Genomic DNA, 14,926 nt, shown 5'->3' on the forward strand with positions numbered 1-14,926 from the left:
GTGCACCAGTGTGAGTTTGAAATTGTGGCAGCAATCAGGGTAATTTATACTTTTAGTAATTTTTTATCAAAATCATTAAATAAATACCTAGCTCATTGTGTTAGTATGTCAACATATTACAATACTCGGGTACACATATAAAATGAGTAGTTTCTTAACAGACTGAACTGACAGTTCATCAAGAAACTCTTCTGTACTCTCTTGAAGAAATGTGGAAACAAATTATAACATGGAAAGCACCTCAAATGGAGCTTCATATAGGTAGGTGTTTAATGGTTTATTTTCAATTGCAATATTGACAGTACAATGTTTCCAGGAAATCTAGTTTTCAGAATACACAGCAGTTTGATCCTTCAGCAGAGTCAGTAGTATTTCAACATCATTAGGGTTAGGCACAATAACCCTAACCCTTCAGCAGAGTCAGTAGTATTTCAACATCATTAGGGTTAGGCACAATAACCCTAACCCTTCAGCAGAGTCAGTAGTATTTCAACATCATTAATGATAGTTTTACAATTTATTTATTACATTCTATGTATTACATTGTTTATTTAGTATTATTCTTTTGTTTAATTTAAAGCTCATGATGACCATGTAAACAACATGGTAATTTCAATGCATAAAGTTGGCATTCTGAACAGTAAAATACAATCATTTGGAAAGGATCTATTAAAACATGTGTTCACACCAGTCATTACAAACCCATCTGTGCAGTGTGCCATTGCTGGAAAGTCAAAGGTTAGTGTATTGTTTCACTATTAAAACATGTGTTCACACCAGTCATTACAAACCCATCTGTACAGTGTGCCATTGATGGAAAGTCAAAGGTAAGTGTATTGTTTCACTATTAAAACATGTGTTCACACCAGTCATTACAAACCCGTCTGTACAGTGTGCCATTGATGGAAAGTCAAAGGTAAGTGTATTGTTTCACTATTAAAACATGTGTTCACACCAGTCATTACAAACCCATCTGTACAGTGTGCCATTGATGGAAAGTCAAAGGTAAGTGTATTGTTTCACTATTAAAACACGTGTTCACACCAGTCATTACAAACCCATCTGTACAGTGTGCCATTGATGGAAAGTCAAAGGTAAGTGTATTGTTTCACTATTAAAACATGTGTTCACACCAGTCATTACAAACCCATCTGTACAGTGTGCCATTGATGGAAAGTCAAAGGTAAGTGTATTGTTTCACTATTAAAACATGTGTTCACACCAGTCATTATAAACCCATCTGTACAGTGTGCCATTGATGGAAAGTCAAAGGTAAGTGTATTGTTTCACTAATAAAACATGTGTTCACACCAGTCATTACAAACCCATCTGTACAGTGTGTTATTGCTGGAAAGTCAAAGGTAAGTGTATTGTTTCACTATTAAAACATGTGTTCACACCAGTCATTATAAACCCGTCTGTACAGTGTGCTATTGCTGGAAAGTCAAAGGTAAGTGTATTGTTTCACTATTAAAACATGTGTTCACACCAGTCATTATAAACCCATCTGTACAGTGTGCCATTGATGGAAAGTCAAAGGTAAGTGTATTGTTTCACTATTAAAACATGTGTTCACACCAGTCATTACAAACCCATCTGTACAGTGTGCCATTGATGGAAAGTCAAAGGTAAGTGTATTGTTTCACTATTAAAACATGTGTTCACACCAGTCATTATAAACCCATCTGTACAGTGTGCCATTGCTGGAAAGTCAAAGGTAAGTGTATTGTTTCACTAATAAAACATGTGTTCACACCAGTCATTATAAACCCATCTGTACAGTGTGCCATTGATGGAAAGTCAAAGGTAAGTGTATTGTTTCACTATTAAAACATGTGTTCACACCAGTCATTACAAACCCATCTGTACAGTGTGCCATTGATGGAAAGTCAAAGGTAAGTGTATTGTTTCACTATTAAAACATGTGTTCACACCAGTCATTACAAACCCATCTGTACAGTGTGTTATTGCTGGAAAGTCAAAGGTAAGTGTATTGTTTCACTAATAAAACATGTGTTCACACCAGTCATTACAAACCCATCTGTACAGTGTGTTATTGCTGGAAAGTCAAAGGTAAGTGTATTGTTTCACTATTAAAACATGTGTTCACACCAGTCATTATAAACCCGTCTGTACAGTGTGCTATTGCTGGAAAGTCAAAGGTAAGTGTATTGTTTCACTATTAAAACATGTGTTCACACCAGTCATTATAAACCCATCTGTACAGTGTGCCATTGCTGGAAAGTCAAAGGTAAGTGTATTGTTTCACTATTAAAACATGTGTTCACACCAGTCATTATAAACCCATCTGTACAGTGTGCCATTGCTGGAAAGTCAAAGGTAAGTGTATTGTTTCACTATTAAAACATGTGTTCACACCAGTCATTACAAACCCATCTGTACAGTGTGTTATTGCTGGAAAGTCAAAGGTAAGTGTATTGTTTCACTATTAAAACATGTGTTCACACCAGTCATTATAAACCCATCTGTACAGTGTGCCATTGCTGGAAAGTCAAAGGTAAGTGCATTGTTTCACTATTAAAACATGTGTTCACACCAGTCATTATAAACCCATCTGTACAGTGTGCCATTGCTGGAAAGTCAAAGGTAAGTGTATTGTTTCACTATTAAAACATGTGTTCACACCAGTCATTATAAACCCATCTGTACAGTGTGCCATTGCTGGAAAGTCAAAGGTAAGTGTATTGTTTCACTATTAAAACATGTGTTCACACCAGTCATTATAAACCCATCTGTACAGTGTGCCATTGATGGAAAGTCAAAGGTAAGTGTATTGTTTCACTATTAAAACATGTGTTCACACCAGTCATTATAAACCCATCTGTACAGTGTGCCATTGCTGGAAAGTCAAAGGTAAGTGTATTGTTTCACTATTAAAACATGTGTTCACACCAGTCATTACAAACCCATCTGTACAGTGTGCCATTGATGGAAAGTCAAAGGTAAGTGTATTGTTTCACTAATAAAACATGTGTTCACACCAGTCATTACAAACCCATCTGTACAGTGTGCCATTGATGGAAAGTCAAAGGTAAGTGTATTGTTTCACTATTAAAACATGTGTTCACACCAGTCATTATAAACCCATCTGTACAGTGTGCCATTGATGGAAAGTCAAAGGTAAGTGTATTGTTTCACTATTAAAACATGTGTTCACACCAGTCATTACAAACCCATCTGTACAGTGTGCCATTGATGGAAAGTCAAAGGTAAGTGTATTGTTTCACTATTGAAACATGTGTTCACACCAGTCATTATAAACCCATCTGTACAGTGTGCCATTGCTGGAAAGTCAAAGGTAAGTGTATTGTTTCACTATTAAAACATGTGTTCACACCAGTCATTACAAACCCATCTGTACAGTGTGCCATTGATGGAAAGTCAAAGGTAAGTGTATTGTTTCACTATTAAAACATGTGTTCACACCAGTCATTATAAACCCATCTGTACAGTGTGCCATTGATGGAAAGTCAAAGGTAAGTGTATTGTTTCACTATTAAAACATGTGTTCACACCAGTCATTATAAACCCATCTGTACAGTGTGCCATTGCTGGAAAGTCAAAGGTAAGTGTATTGTTTCACTATTAAAACATGTGTTCACACCAGTCATTATAAACCCATCTGTACAGTGTGCCATTGCTGGAAAGTCAAAGGTAAGTGTATTGTTTCACTATTAAAACATGTGTTCACACCAGTCATTATAAACCCATCTGTACAGTGTGCCATTGCTGGAAAGTCAAAGGTAAGTGTATTGTTTCACTATTAAAACATGTGTTCACACCAGTCATTATAAACCCATCTGTACAGTGTGCCATTGCTGGAAAGTCAAAGGTAAGTGTATTGTTTCACTATTAAAACATGTGTTCACACCAGTCATTATAAACCCATCTGTACAGTGTGCCATTGATGGAAAGTCAAAGGTAAGTGTATTGTTTCACTATTAAAACATGTGTTCACACCAGTCATTATAAACCCATCTGTACAGTGTGCCATTGCTGGAAAGTCAAAGGTAAGTGTATTGTTTCACTAATAAAACATGTGTTCACACCAGTCATTATAAACCCATCTGTACAGTGTGCCATTGCCGGAAAGTCAAAGGTAAGTGTATTGTTTCACTATTAAAACATGTGTTCACACCAGTCATTATAAACCCATCTGTATAGTGTGCCATTGCTGTCAAAAGCTAGTGTATTATAGAATGTTATGATTCTTGCTAGCCAATATACAGTAGGATACTATGCAATATTTTTTGTCCATTATTCGAACCACTACTTCTTATCAGCAGTCCTGTGCTCTTCCAGATACGATAATCATGCTTGTGGGCCACAGCCTGTGTTGTTATTTAAGTACCCTGTGTTAATATTTAAGTATCATGTGCTCTGCTACAAACTATCCAACACAGCCTGTGTTGTTATTTAAGTACCATGTGTTAATATTTAAGTATCATGTGCTCTGCTACAAACTATCCAGATAATAGTTGACATGCTTCATAAATCATACATTTATACTTATTTTCAGATTACTACAATAGTTTTTAAGAAAGTCAATTCATTTGATGCGTATGTACAACCACAGAAAGTCTACCATGACATTTTAAAGGTGCTTAAAGGTCTGGAAAGTGCTTTGTTAGAAATTAAAGTAATGTTTGGAGAAGAAGAGGAACAACAAAAGTCTCTTATGTATATATTAGGTAAGGGATACATGCTGTAAACAAAACAAATTATTTATTATTAAATGTATTCTTAATAATAATAATAATATACAAATAATGAATGTTTATGAGTGTAATGGTACAAATAATGGCACGAGGTGAATGATGAAAGGTTATATCAACGAGGCGATGAGCCGAGTTGATATAACCTTTCATCATTCACCAAGTGCCATTATTTGTACCATTACACGAATACAAAACATTCATTATTTGTTTTATATAACATCTAAATAAATTCTAGTTATTTGAATCAAATAAAAGGTAGCCCTAACCAAAGCTTACTACATTTCATTCACACACATTGATTAAAAACAGTAACATTTGGTTTTTAATAATTTTATATTAAATGTTATATTTATATGGATTTCGTAAACACACCTACTTTTGTGTTAATTATGTCAACAAACGACCAAACAATCCTAGGCCTAGCAAGGCTAAAACGCCTAGGCTAGGCCTAGCCTAATACTAGCATGGCCTAGGCTACCCTAGTAGCCTAGTAGTACTAGCTTGGCTGAAAGGCAAAACTTCGACAGACAATTGGAACTTATCTAAGCTAATTATGGTTTTTCCAACAATTCCACGTCTTGTAGGGATGTCCCCATTAATTAATCAAAATCCTAAAAACGATCTAAAGCTAATTTAAATGCCTTTTTGAATGAAATTAGTACATAATGTCCAAATCGTACACAAATATCTGCTGCTGTTGCATATCTCGCGGTGGTGTTTACAAATGAAACTGAGACCAGACGACAGGTGGCGCTGTTGTATTTCACAGTACAGAGCCATATCATAGGATAATTTGTGTACTAGATTTTTTTTCATCCGCGAGACGTTTTTTTTTTCGTACACAAAAATGTTTCAAAAAGTACTATTTAACGATCGTTGAATAGTGCGTACTATTGCACGCCATGTGACCCACAATCGTCCAATCAAATGACAGGAATTTATTTAGGTGTTATATAATAAGGTTTATACAGCGCACATATCCACAAAAGTGCTCAAGGCTATCTATCAATTGACTTGTAGGTATGGCTATATGGAAAGACTTGTCAGATGTATTGATAAATAATTGTCTTGTGAAATCTATTCCAACAACAAATTCACAGGTAAAATTCATTTTGTTGTTATTAGCATACACTAGTTTTGACTCATCCACAAAATGCTTTGTTTATTGTGGAATTGATACTAAAATAGAAAATGTTTATCTTGTCAGCTGACTGGATACAACTCTGTGATTAGAGCAACAGAAGATTTTGAGAAATCATTAGAAACACTTGGTAAGTAAAATATACACTTGATTGTTGAAACATCACAGCTAGAATCTTTAAAATATACACTTGATTGTTGAAACATCACAGCTAGAATCTTTAAAATATACACTTGATTGTTGAAACATAACAGCTAGAATCTTTAAAATATACACTTGATTGTTGAAACATAACAGCTAGAATCTTTAAAATATACACTTGATTTTTGAAACATAACAGCTAGAATCTTTAAAATATACACTTGATTGTTGAAACATAACAGCTAGAATCTTCAAAATATACACTTGATTGTTGAAACATCACAGCTATAGAATCTTCAAAATATACACTTGATTGTTGAAACATAACAGCTAGAATCTTTAAAATATACACTTGATTTTTTAAACATCACAGCTAGAATCTTTAAAATATACACTTGATCTTTGAGACATCACCGCTAGAATCTTTAAAATATACACTTGGTCTTTGAGACATCACATCTAGAATCTTGATCTTTGAGACTTCACAGCTAGAATCTTGATCTTTGAGACATCACAGCTAGAATATTGATCTTTGAGACATCACCGCTAGAATCTTGATCTTAGAGACTTCACAGCTAGAATCTTGATCTTTGAGACATCACAGCTAGAAGCTTTTCACACAGGTGCAAATAAATGGACTGATTTTTGATAAAGATCAATACACCATCACATATGGATTAAAAGCCTTTCTAGAAACACCAACTACTTATTCTCCTCAATAAAGTTGTCAAAACCCAAAACTAAGAATTTATTTATGATTATATTTAGGATTTATTTCTGCTGGTGCATCATCCTTATTATCGTATGCTAAAGATGTAAATATTCATTTTGCCAACAAAAAAGTGAGTAGTAAATTAGTTTATTTTAACTGGAACCTATTAGTAGAAGTTCCTCTTCACCCTGCCCCTCCCACCATTCACTCTCTCTATCTCTAAAATATAATTTTTATAGATGTTACTATATGTGAGAAACCAAAATTCCATTCAGTATTTTACTCAACAGAAAAGTGATATTTACTCAATTCTCAATATTTCATATGAATTAGTGTCGGGATATCATTGTTGAAGCAAGGAATCTAATGAAACAGGATCTACATAATACTGTTGTAGTCGGACTTAATGATGATGATGATGATGTGGAAAAGAAACAAGAAACAGAGAAAGAAAAGGTAAGGCAACATCAAATAAATCACTATAATTATTGTTTAGATCATGTTTTTCTTACTTTAATGTAACATTACTTATTTCAGGTGGTTAATGGAGATGAAAAAAGGACCAATTATGTATCTAGTGGGACATTTAAATTCCCACGATGCAAGATCTCCATAACAACACAACAAATTGTGAACTTGGCTTATGACACATTATTGGAGGCAACTAAAAGCTCCCAACAATGGTATGTCTTTGTCACTCAATCTGTTTTCATATTTTAAAAGTAAATCCTTGTACTACAGATTTCACAATCAAGTGGTTAAACACAAACCACCATCTGTCTGTCCGTCCCAATGATAACTTTCATGTATGTTATCCACTTATTTATATCAGTGGAATATGTTTTTCATGTTCTTTCTCATCAGTGCAATCCAGCTTTTCCAAACAACTCGCAGCATGTTTGATCTTTACTGCGCCGTCATCCCAACCTACCATAAAGACAGTTTAGCCAAGTTTCCACAGCTCTCAGCTCTTCATTACAACAACTGTATGTACATAGCTCATCACTTGCTAACACTAGGACACCAGTATCGCAGTCAACTTCCTCCTCCACTGTGTCAAGGGTCAGCCACATTCGTTGATGGAATCCCACAATTCAGACACCTTGCTACAGATTGCTTTATGGAACAAATGGTCAGTATTTTTTCTCCTTTTTTTTTGTTTTTTTATTTTTATTATTTTGTTTAAGAAAGCAGAGATTGGTAGAATTGCTGAAAAATGGACTTTCATTTTTTTCTTTAATTATGGTTTTATCAGGATATGATTTTTAAAATCTAATTTTTGGTCAAAATGAATAATTTTTATGTGACTTTTCCTTCAATTATTTTTTCAGGTGACAGATGAATGTATTTTGTGTGTTTGATAATTTTTAAATTTGTTTTTGTCTGCAGCGTACTCAAAGAAACCAATTAATTGAATATCTGAGTGGTGCTGGTTACATGAATCAAGTATCTAGTGGAGAAAATTATAAAACAGCTGAAAGGGCATTTAAACAGGTAAACCAGCGTATATAGGTCAGTGGTACCTAGTTCTACCCACATATTTTAAACAGGTAAACCAGCGTATATAGGTCAGTAGTACCTAGTTCTACCCACATATTTTAAACAGGTAAACCAGCGTATATAGGTCAGTAGTACTTAGTTCTACCCACATATTTTAAACAGGTAAACCAGCGTGTATAGGTCAGTAGTACCTAGTTCTACCCACATATTTTAAACAGGTAAACCAGCGTATATAGGTCAGTGGTACCTAGTTCTACCCACTTATTTTAAACAGGTAAACCAGCGTATATAGGTCAGTAGTACCTAGTTCTACCCACATATTTTAAACAGGTAAACCAGCGTATATAGGTCAGTGGTACCTAGTTCTACCCACATATTTTAAACAGGTAAACCAGCGTGTATAGGTCAGTAGTACCTAGTTCTACCCACATATTTTAAACAGGTAAACCAGCGTGTATAGGTCAGTAGTACCTAGTTCTACCCACATATTTTAAACAGGTAAACCAGCGTGTATAGGTCAGTGGTACCTAGTTCTACCCACATATTTTAAACAGGTAAACCAGCGTGTATAGGTCAGTGGTACCTAGTTCTACCCACATATTTTAAACAGGTAAACCAGCGTATATAGGTCAGTGGTACCTAGTTCTACCCACATATTTTAAACAGGTAAACCAGCGTGTATAGGTCAGTAGTACCTAGTTCTACCCACATATTTTAAACAGGTAAACCAGCGTGTATAGGTCAGTGGTACCTAGTTCTACCCACATATTTTAAACAGGTAAACCAGCGTATATAGGTCAGTGGTACCTAGTTCTACCCACATATTTTAAACAGGTAAACCAGCGTGTATAGGTCAGTGGTACCTAGTTCTACCCACATATTTTAAACAGGTAAACCAGCGTATATAGGTCAGTGGTACCTAGTTCTACCCACATATTTTAAACAGGTAAACCAGCGTATATAGGTCAGTAGTACCTAGTTCTACCCACATATTTTAAACAGGTAAACCAGCGTGTATAGGTCAGTGGTACCTAGTTCTACCCACATATTTTAAACAGGTAAACCAGCGTATATAGGTCAGTGGTACCTTCTACCCACATATTTTAAACAGGTAAACCAGCGTATATAGGTCAGTGGTACCTAGTTCTACCCACATATTTTAAACAGGTAAACCAGCGTATATAGGTCAGTAGTACCTAGTTCTACCCACATATTTTAAACAGGTAAACCAGCGTATATAGGTCAGTGGTACCTAGTTCTACCCACATATTTTAAACAGGTAAACCAGCGTATATAGGTCAGTAGTACCTAGTTCTACCCACATATTTTAAACAGGTAAACCAGCGTATATAGGTCAGTAGTACCTAGTTCTACCCACATATTTTAAACAGGTAAACCAGCGTATATAGGTCAGTAGTACCTAGTTCTACCCACATATTTTAAACAGGTAAACCAGCGTATATAGGTCAGTGGTACCTAGTTCTACCCACATATTTTAAACAGGTAAACCAGCGTATATAGGTCAGTGGTACCTAGTTCTACCCACATATTTTAAACAGGTAAACCAGCGTATATAGGTCAGTAGTACCTAGTTCTACCCACATATTTTAAACAGGTAAACCAGCGTATATAGGTCAGTGGTACCTAGTTCTACCCACATATTTTAAACAGGTAAACCAGCGTATATAGGTCAGTAGTACCTAGTTCTACCCACATATTTTAAACAGGTAAACCAGCGTATATAGGTCAGTGGTACCTAGTTCTACCCACATATTTTAAACAGGTAAACCAGCGTATATAGGTCAGTGGTACCTAGTTCTACCCACATATTTTAAACAGGTAAACCAGCGTATATAGGTCAGTAGTACCTAGTTCTACCCACATATTTTAAACAGGTAAACCAGCGTGTATAGGTCAGTGGTACCTAGTTCTACCCACATATTTTAAACAGGTAAACCAGCGTATATAGGTCAGTAGTACCTAGTTCTACCCACATATTTTAAACAGGTAAACCAGCGTATATAGGTCAGTGGTACCTAGTTCTACCCACATATTTTAAACAGGTAAACCAGCGTGTATAGGTCAGTAGTACCTAGTTCTACCCACATATTTTAAACAGGTAAACCAGCGTATATAGGTCAGTAGTACCTAGTTCTACCTACATATTTTAAACAGGTAAACCAGCGTATATAGGTCAGTAGTACCTAGTTCTACCCACATATTTTAAACAGGTAAACCAGCGTGTATAGGTCAGTGATACCTTCTACCCACATATTTTAAACAGGTAAACCAGCGTATATAGGTCAGTCATACCTTCTACCCACATATTTTAAACAGGTAAACCAGCGTGTATAGGTCAGTGGTACCTAGTTCTACCCACATATTTTAAACAGGTAAACCAGCGTGTATAGGTCAGTGGTACCTAGTTCTACCCACATATTTTAAACAGGTAAACCAGCGTATATAGGTCAGTGGTACCTAGTTCTACCCACATATTTTAAACAGGTAAACCAGCGTGTATAGGTCAGTGGTACCTAGTTCTACCCACATATTTTAAACAGGTAAACCAGCGTGTATAGGTCAGTAGTACCTAGTTCTACCCACATATTTTAAACAGGTAAACCAGCGTATATAGGTCAGTAGTACCTAGTTCTACCCACATATTTTAAACAGGTAAACCAGCGTATATAGGTCAGTGGTACCTAGTTCTACCCACATATTTTAAACAGGTAAACCAGCGTATATAGGTCAGTAGTACCTAGTTCTACCCACATATTTTAAACAGGTAAACCAGCGTATATAGGTCAGTAGTACCTAGTTCTACCCACATATTTTAAACAGGTAAACCAGCGTATATAGGTCAGTGGTACCTAGTTCTACCCACATATTTTAAACAGGTAAACCAGCGTATATAGGTCAGTGGTACCTAGTTCTACCCACATATTTTAAACAGGTAAACCAGCGTGTATAGGTCAGTGGTACCTAGTTCTACCCACATATTTTAAACAGGTAAACCAGCGTGTATAGGTCAGTGGTACCTAGTTCTACCCACATATTTTAAACAGGTAAACCAGCGTATATAGGTCAGTAGTACCTAGTTCTACCCACATATTTTAAACAGGTAAACCAGCGTGTATAGGTCAGTGGTACCTAGTTCTACCCACATATTTTAAACAGGTAAACCAGCGTATATAGGTCAGTGGTACCTAGTTCTACCCACATATTTTAAACAGGTAAACCAGCGTATATAGGTCAGTGGTACCTAGTTCTACCCACATATTTTAAACAGGTAAACCAGCGTGTATAGGTCAGTAGTACCTAGTTCTACCCACATATTTTAAACAGGTAAACCAGCGTGTATAGGTCAGTGGTACCTAGTTCTACCCACATATTTTAAACAGGTAAACCAGCGTGTATAGGTCAGTGGTACCTAGTTCTACCCACATATTTTAAACAGGTAAACCAGCGTGTATAGGTCAGTGGTACCTAGTTCTACCCACATATTTTAAACAGGTAAACCAGCGTATATAGGTCAGTGGTACCTAGTTCTACCCACATATTTTAAACAGGTAAACCAGCGTATATAGGTCAGTGGTACCTAGTTCTACCCACATATTTTAAACAGGTAAACCAGCGTGTATAGGTCAGTGGTACCTAGTTCTACCCACATATTTTAAACAGGTAAACCAGCGTGTATAGGTCAGTGGTACCTAGTTCTACCCACATATTTTAAACAGGTAAACCAGCGTGTATAGGTCAGTGGTACCTAGTTCTACCCACATATTTTAAACAGGTAAACCAGCGTATATAGGTCAGTGGTACCTAGTTCTACCCACATATTTTAAACAGGTAAACCAGCGTGTATAGGTCAGTAGTACCTAGTTCTACCCACATATTTTAAACAGGTAAACCAGCGTATATAGGTCAGTGGTACCTAGTTCTACCCACATATTTTAAACAGGTAAACCAGCGTGTATAGGTCAGTGGTACCTAGTTCTACCCACATATTTTAAACAGGTAAACCAGCGTGTATAGGTCAGTGGTACCTAGTTCTACCCACATATTTTAAACAGGTAAACCAGCGTGTATAGGTCAGTGGTACCTAGTTCTACCCACATATTTTAAACAGGTAAACCAGCGTGTATAGGTCAGTAGTACCTAGTTCTACCCACATATTTTAAACAGGTAAACCAGCGTATATAGGTCAGTGGTACCTTCTACCCACATATTTTAAACAGGTAAACCAGCGTATATAGGTCAGTGGTACCTAGTTCTACCCACATATTTTAAACAGGTAAACCAGCGTATATAGGTCAGTAGTACCTAGTTCTACCCACATATTTTAAACAGGTAAACCAGCGTATATAGGTCAGTGGTACCTAGTTCTACCCACATATTTTAAACAGGTAAACCAGCGTGTATAGGTCAGTAGTACCTAGTTCTACCCACATATTTTAAACAGGTAAACCAGCGTATATAGGTCAGTGGTACCTAGTTCTACCCACATATTTTAAACAGGTAAACCAGCGTATATAGGTCAGTAGTACCTAGTTCTACCCACATATTTTAAACAGGTAAACCAGCGTATATAGGTCAGTAGTACCTAGTTCTACCCACATATTTTAAACAGGTAAACCAGCGTGTATAGGTCAGTGGTACCTAGTTCTACCCACATATTTTAAACAGGTAAACCAGCGTATATAGGTCAGTAGTACCTTGTTCTACCCACATATTTTAAACAGGTAAACCAGCGTATATAGGTCAGTAGTACCTAGTTCTACCCACATATTTTAAACAGGTAAACCAGCGTGTATAGGTCAGTGATACCTTCTACCCACATATTTTAAACAGGTAAACCAGCGTGTATAGGTCAGTGATACCTTCTACCCACATATTTTAAACAGGTAAACCAGCGTGTATAGGTCAGTGGTACCTAGTTCTACCCACATATTTTAAACAGGTAAACCAGCGTGTATAGGTCAGTGGTACCTAGTTCTACCCACATATTTTAAACAGGTAAACCAGCGTATATAGGTCAGTGGTACCTAGTTCTACCCACATATTTTAAACAGGTAAACCAGCGTGTATAGGTCAGTGGTACCTAGTTCTACCCACATATTTTAAACAGGTAAACCAGCGTGTATAGGTCAGTGGTACCTAGTTCTACCCACATATTTTAAACAGGTAAACCAGCGTGTATAGGTCAGTAGTACCTAGTTCTACCCACATATTTTAAACAGGTAAACCAGCGTGTATAGGTCAGTAGTACCTAGTTCTACCCACATATTTTAAACAGGTAAACCAGCGTATATAGGTCAGTAGTACCTAGTTCTACCCACATATTTTAAACAGGTAAACCAGCGTATATAGGTCAGTGGTACCTAGTTCTACCCACATATTTTAAACAGGTAAACCAGCGTGTATAGGTCAGTAGTACCTAGTTCTACCCACATATTTTAAACAGGTAAACCAGCGTGTATAGGTCAGTGGTACCTAGTTCTACCCACATATTTTAAACAGGTAAACCAGCGTATATAGGTCAGTGGTACCTAGTTCTACCCACATATTTTAAACAGGTAAACCAGCGTATATAGGTCAGTAGTACCTAGTTCTACCCACATATTTTAAACAGGTAAACCAGCGTGTATAGGTCAGTAGTACCTAGTTCTACCCACATATTTTAAACAGGTAAACCAGCGTGTATAGGTCAGTGGTACCTAGTTCTACCCACATATTTTAAACAGGTAAACCAGCGTATATAGGTCAGTAGTACCTAGTTCTACCCACATATTTTAAACAGGTAAACCAGCGTATATAGGTCAGTAGTACCTAGTTCTACCCACATATTTTAAACAGGTAAACCAGCGTATATAGGTCAGTGGTACCTAGTTCTACCCACATATTTTAAACAGGTAAACCAGCGTGTATAGGTCAGTGGTACCTAGTTCTACCCACATATTTTAAACAGGTAAACCAGCGTATATAGGTCAGTAGTACCTAGTTCTACCCACATATTTTAAACAGGTAAACCAGCGTGTATAGGTCAGTGGTACCTAGTTCTACCCACATATTTTAAACAGGTAAACCAGCGTATATAGGTCAGTGGTACCTAGTTCTACCCACATATTTTAAACAGGTAAACCAGCGTATATAGGTCAGTGGTACCTAGTTCTACCCACATATTTTAAACAGGTAAACCAGCGTGTATAGGTCAGTAGTACCTAGTTCTACCCACATATTTTAAACAGGTAAACCAGCGTATATAGGTCAGTGGTACCTAGTTCTACCCACATATTTTAAACAGGTAAACCAGCGTATATAGGTCAGTCATACCTTCTACCCACATATTTTAAACAGGTAAACCAGCGTGTATAGGTCAGTGGTACCTAGTTCTACCCACATATTTTAAACAGGTAAACCAGCGTGTATAGGTCAGTGGTACCTAGTTCTACCCACATATTTTAAACAGGTAAACCAGCGTATATAGGTCAGTAGTACCTAGTTCTACCCACATATTTTAAACAGGTAAACCAGCGTATATAGGTCAGTGGTACCTAGTTCTACCCACATATTTTAAACAGGTAAACCAGCGTATATAGGTCAGTAGTACCTAGTTCTACCCACATATTTTAAACAGGTAAACCAGCGTATATAGGTCAGTAGTACCTAGTTCTACCCACATATTTTAAACAG

At 36.5% G+C, this 14,926-nt stretch overlaps 1 protein-coding gene across 1 annotated transcript in view; it reads left to right on the forward strand.

Annotated features, from left to right (window-relative positions):
* LOC140045572 (centromere/kinetochore protein zw10 homolog) overlaps positions 1-14,926 on the forward strand; it is a 20,056-nt gene continuing 5,130 nt past the window's right edge. The window contains exons 1-11 of the mRNA XM_072090538.1: positions 1-39; positions 162-261; positions 581-738; positions 4,541-4,712; positions 5,760-5,839; positions 5,947-6,010; positions 6,790-6,863; positions 7,067-7,189; positions 7,271-7,416; positions 7,598-7,865; positions 8,123-8,227. Of these exons, the coding sequence (XP_071946639.1) occupies positions 210-261; positions 581-738; positions 4,541-4,712; positions 5,760-5,839; positions 5,947-6,010; positions 6,790-6,863; positions 7,067-7,189; positions 7,271-7,416; positions 7,598-7,865; positions 8,123-8,227 (1,242 nt within the window). The 5' untranslated portion in view covers positions 1-39; positions 162-209. The remainder of the gene's footprint in view (positions 40-161; positions 262-580; positions 739-4,540; positions 4,713-5,759; positions 5,840-5,946; positions 6,011-6,789; positions 6,864-7,066; positions 7,190-7,270; positions 7,417-7,597; positions 7,866-8,122; positions 8,228-14,926) is intronic.

Source organism: Antedon mediterranea, chromosome 3 (genome assembly GCF_964355755.1).
Source record: "Antedon mediterranea chromosome 3, ecAntMedi1.1, whole genome shotgun sequence".
NCBI lineage: Eukaryota > Metazoa > Echinodermata > Crinoidea > Comatulida > Antedonidae > Antedon > Antedon mediterranea.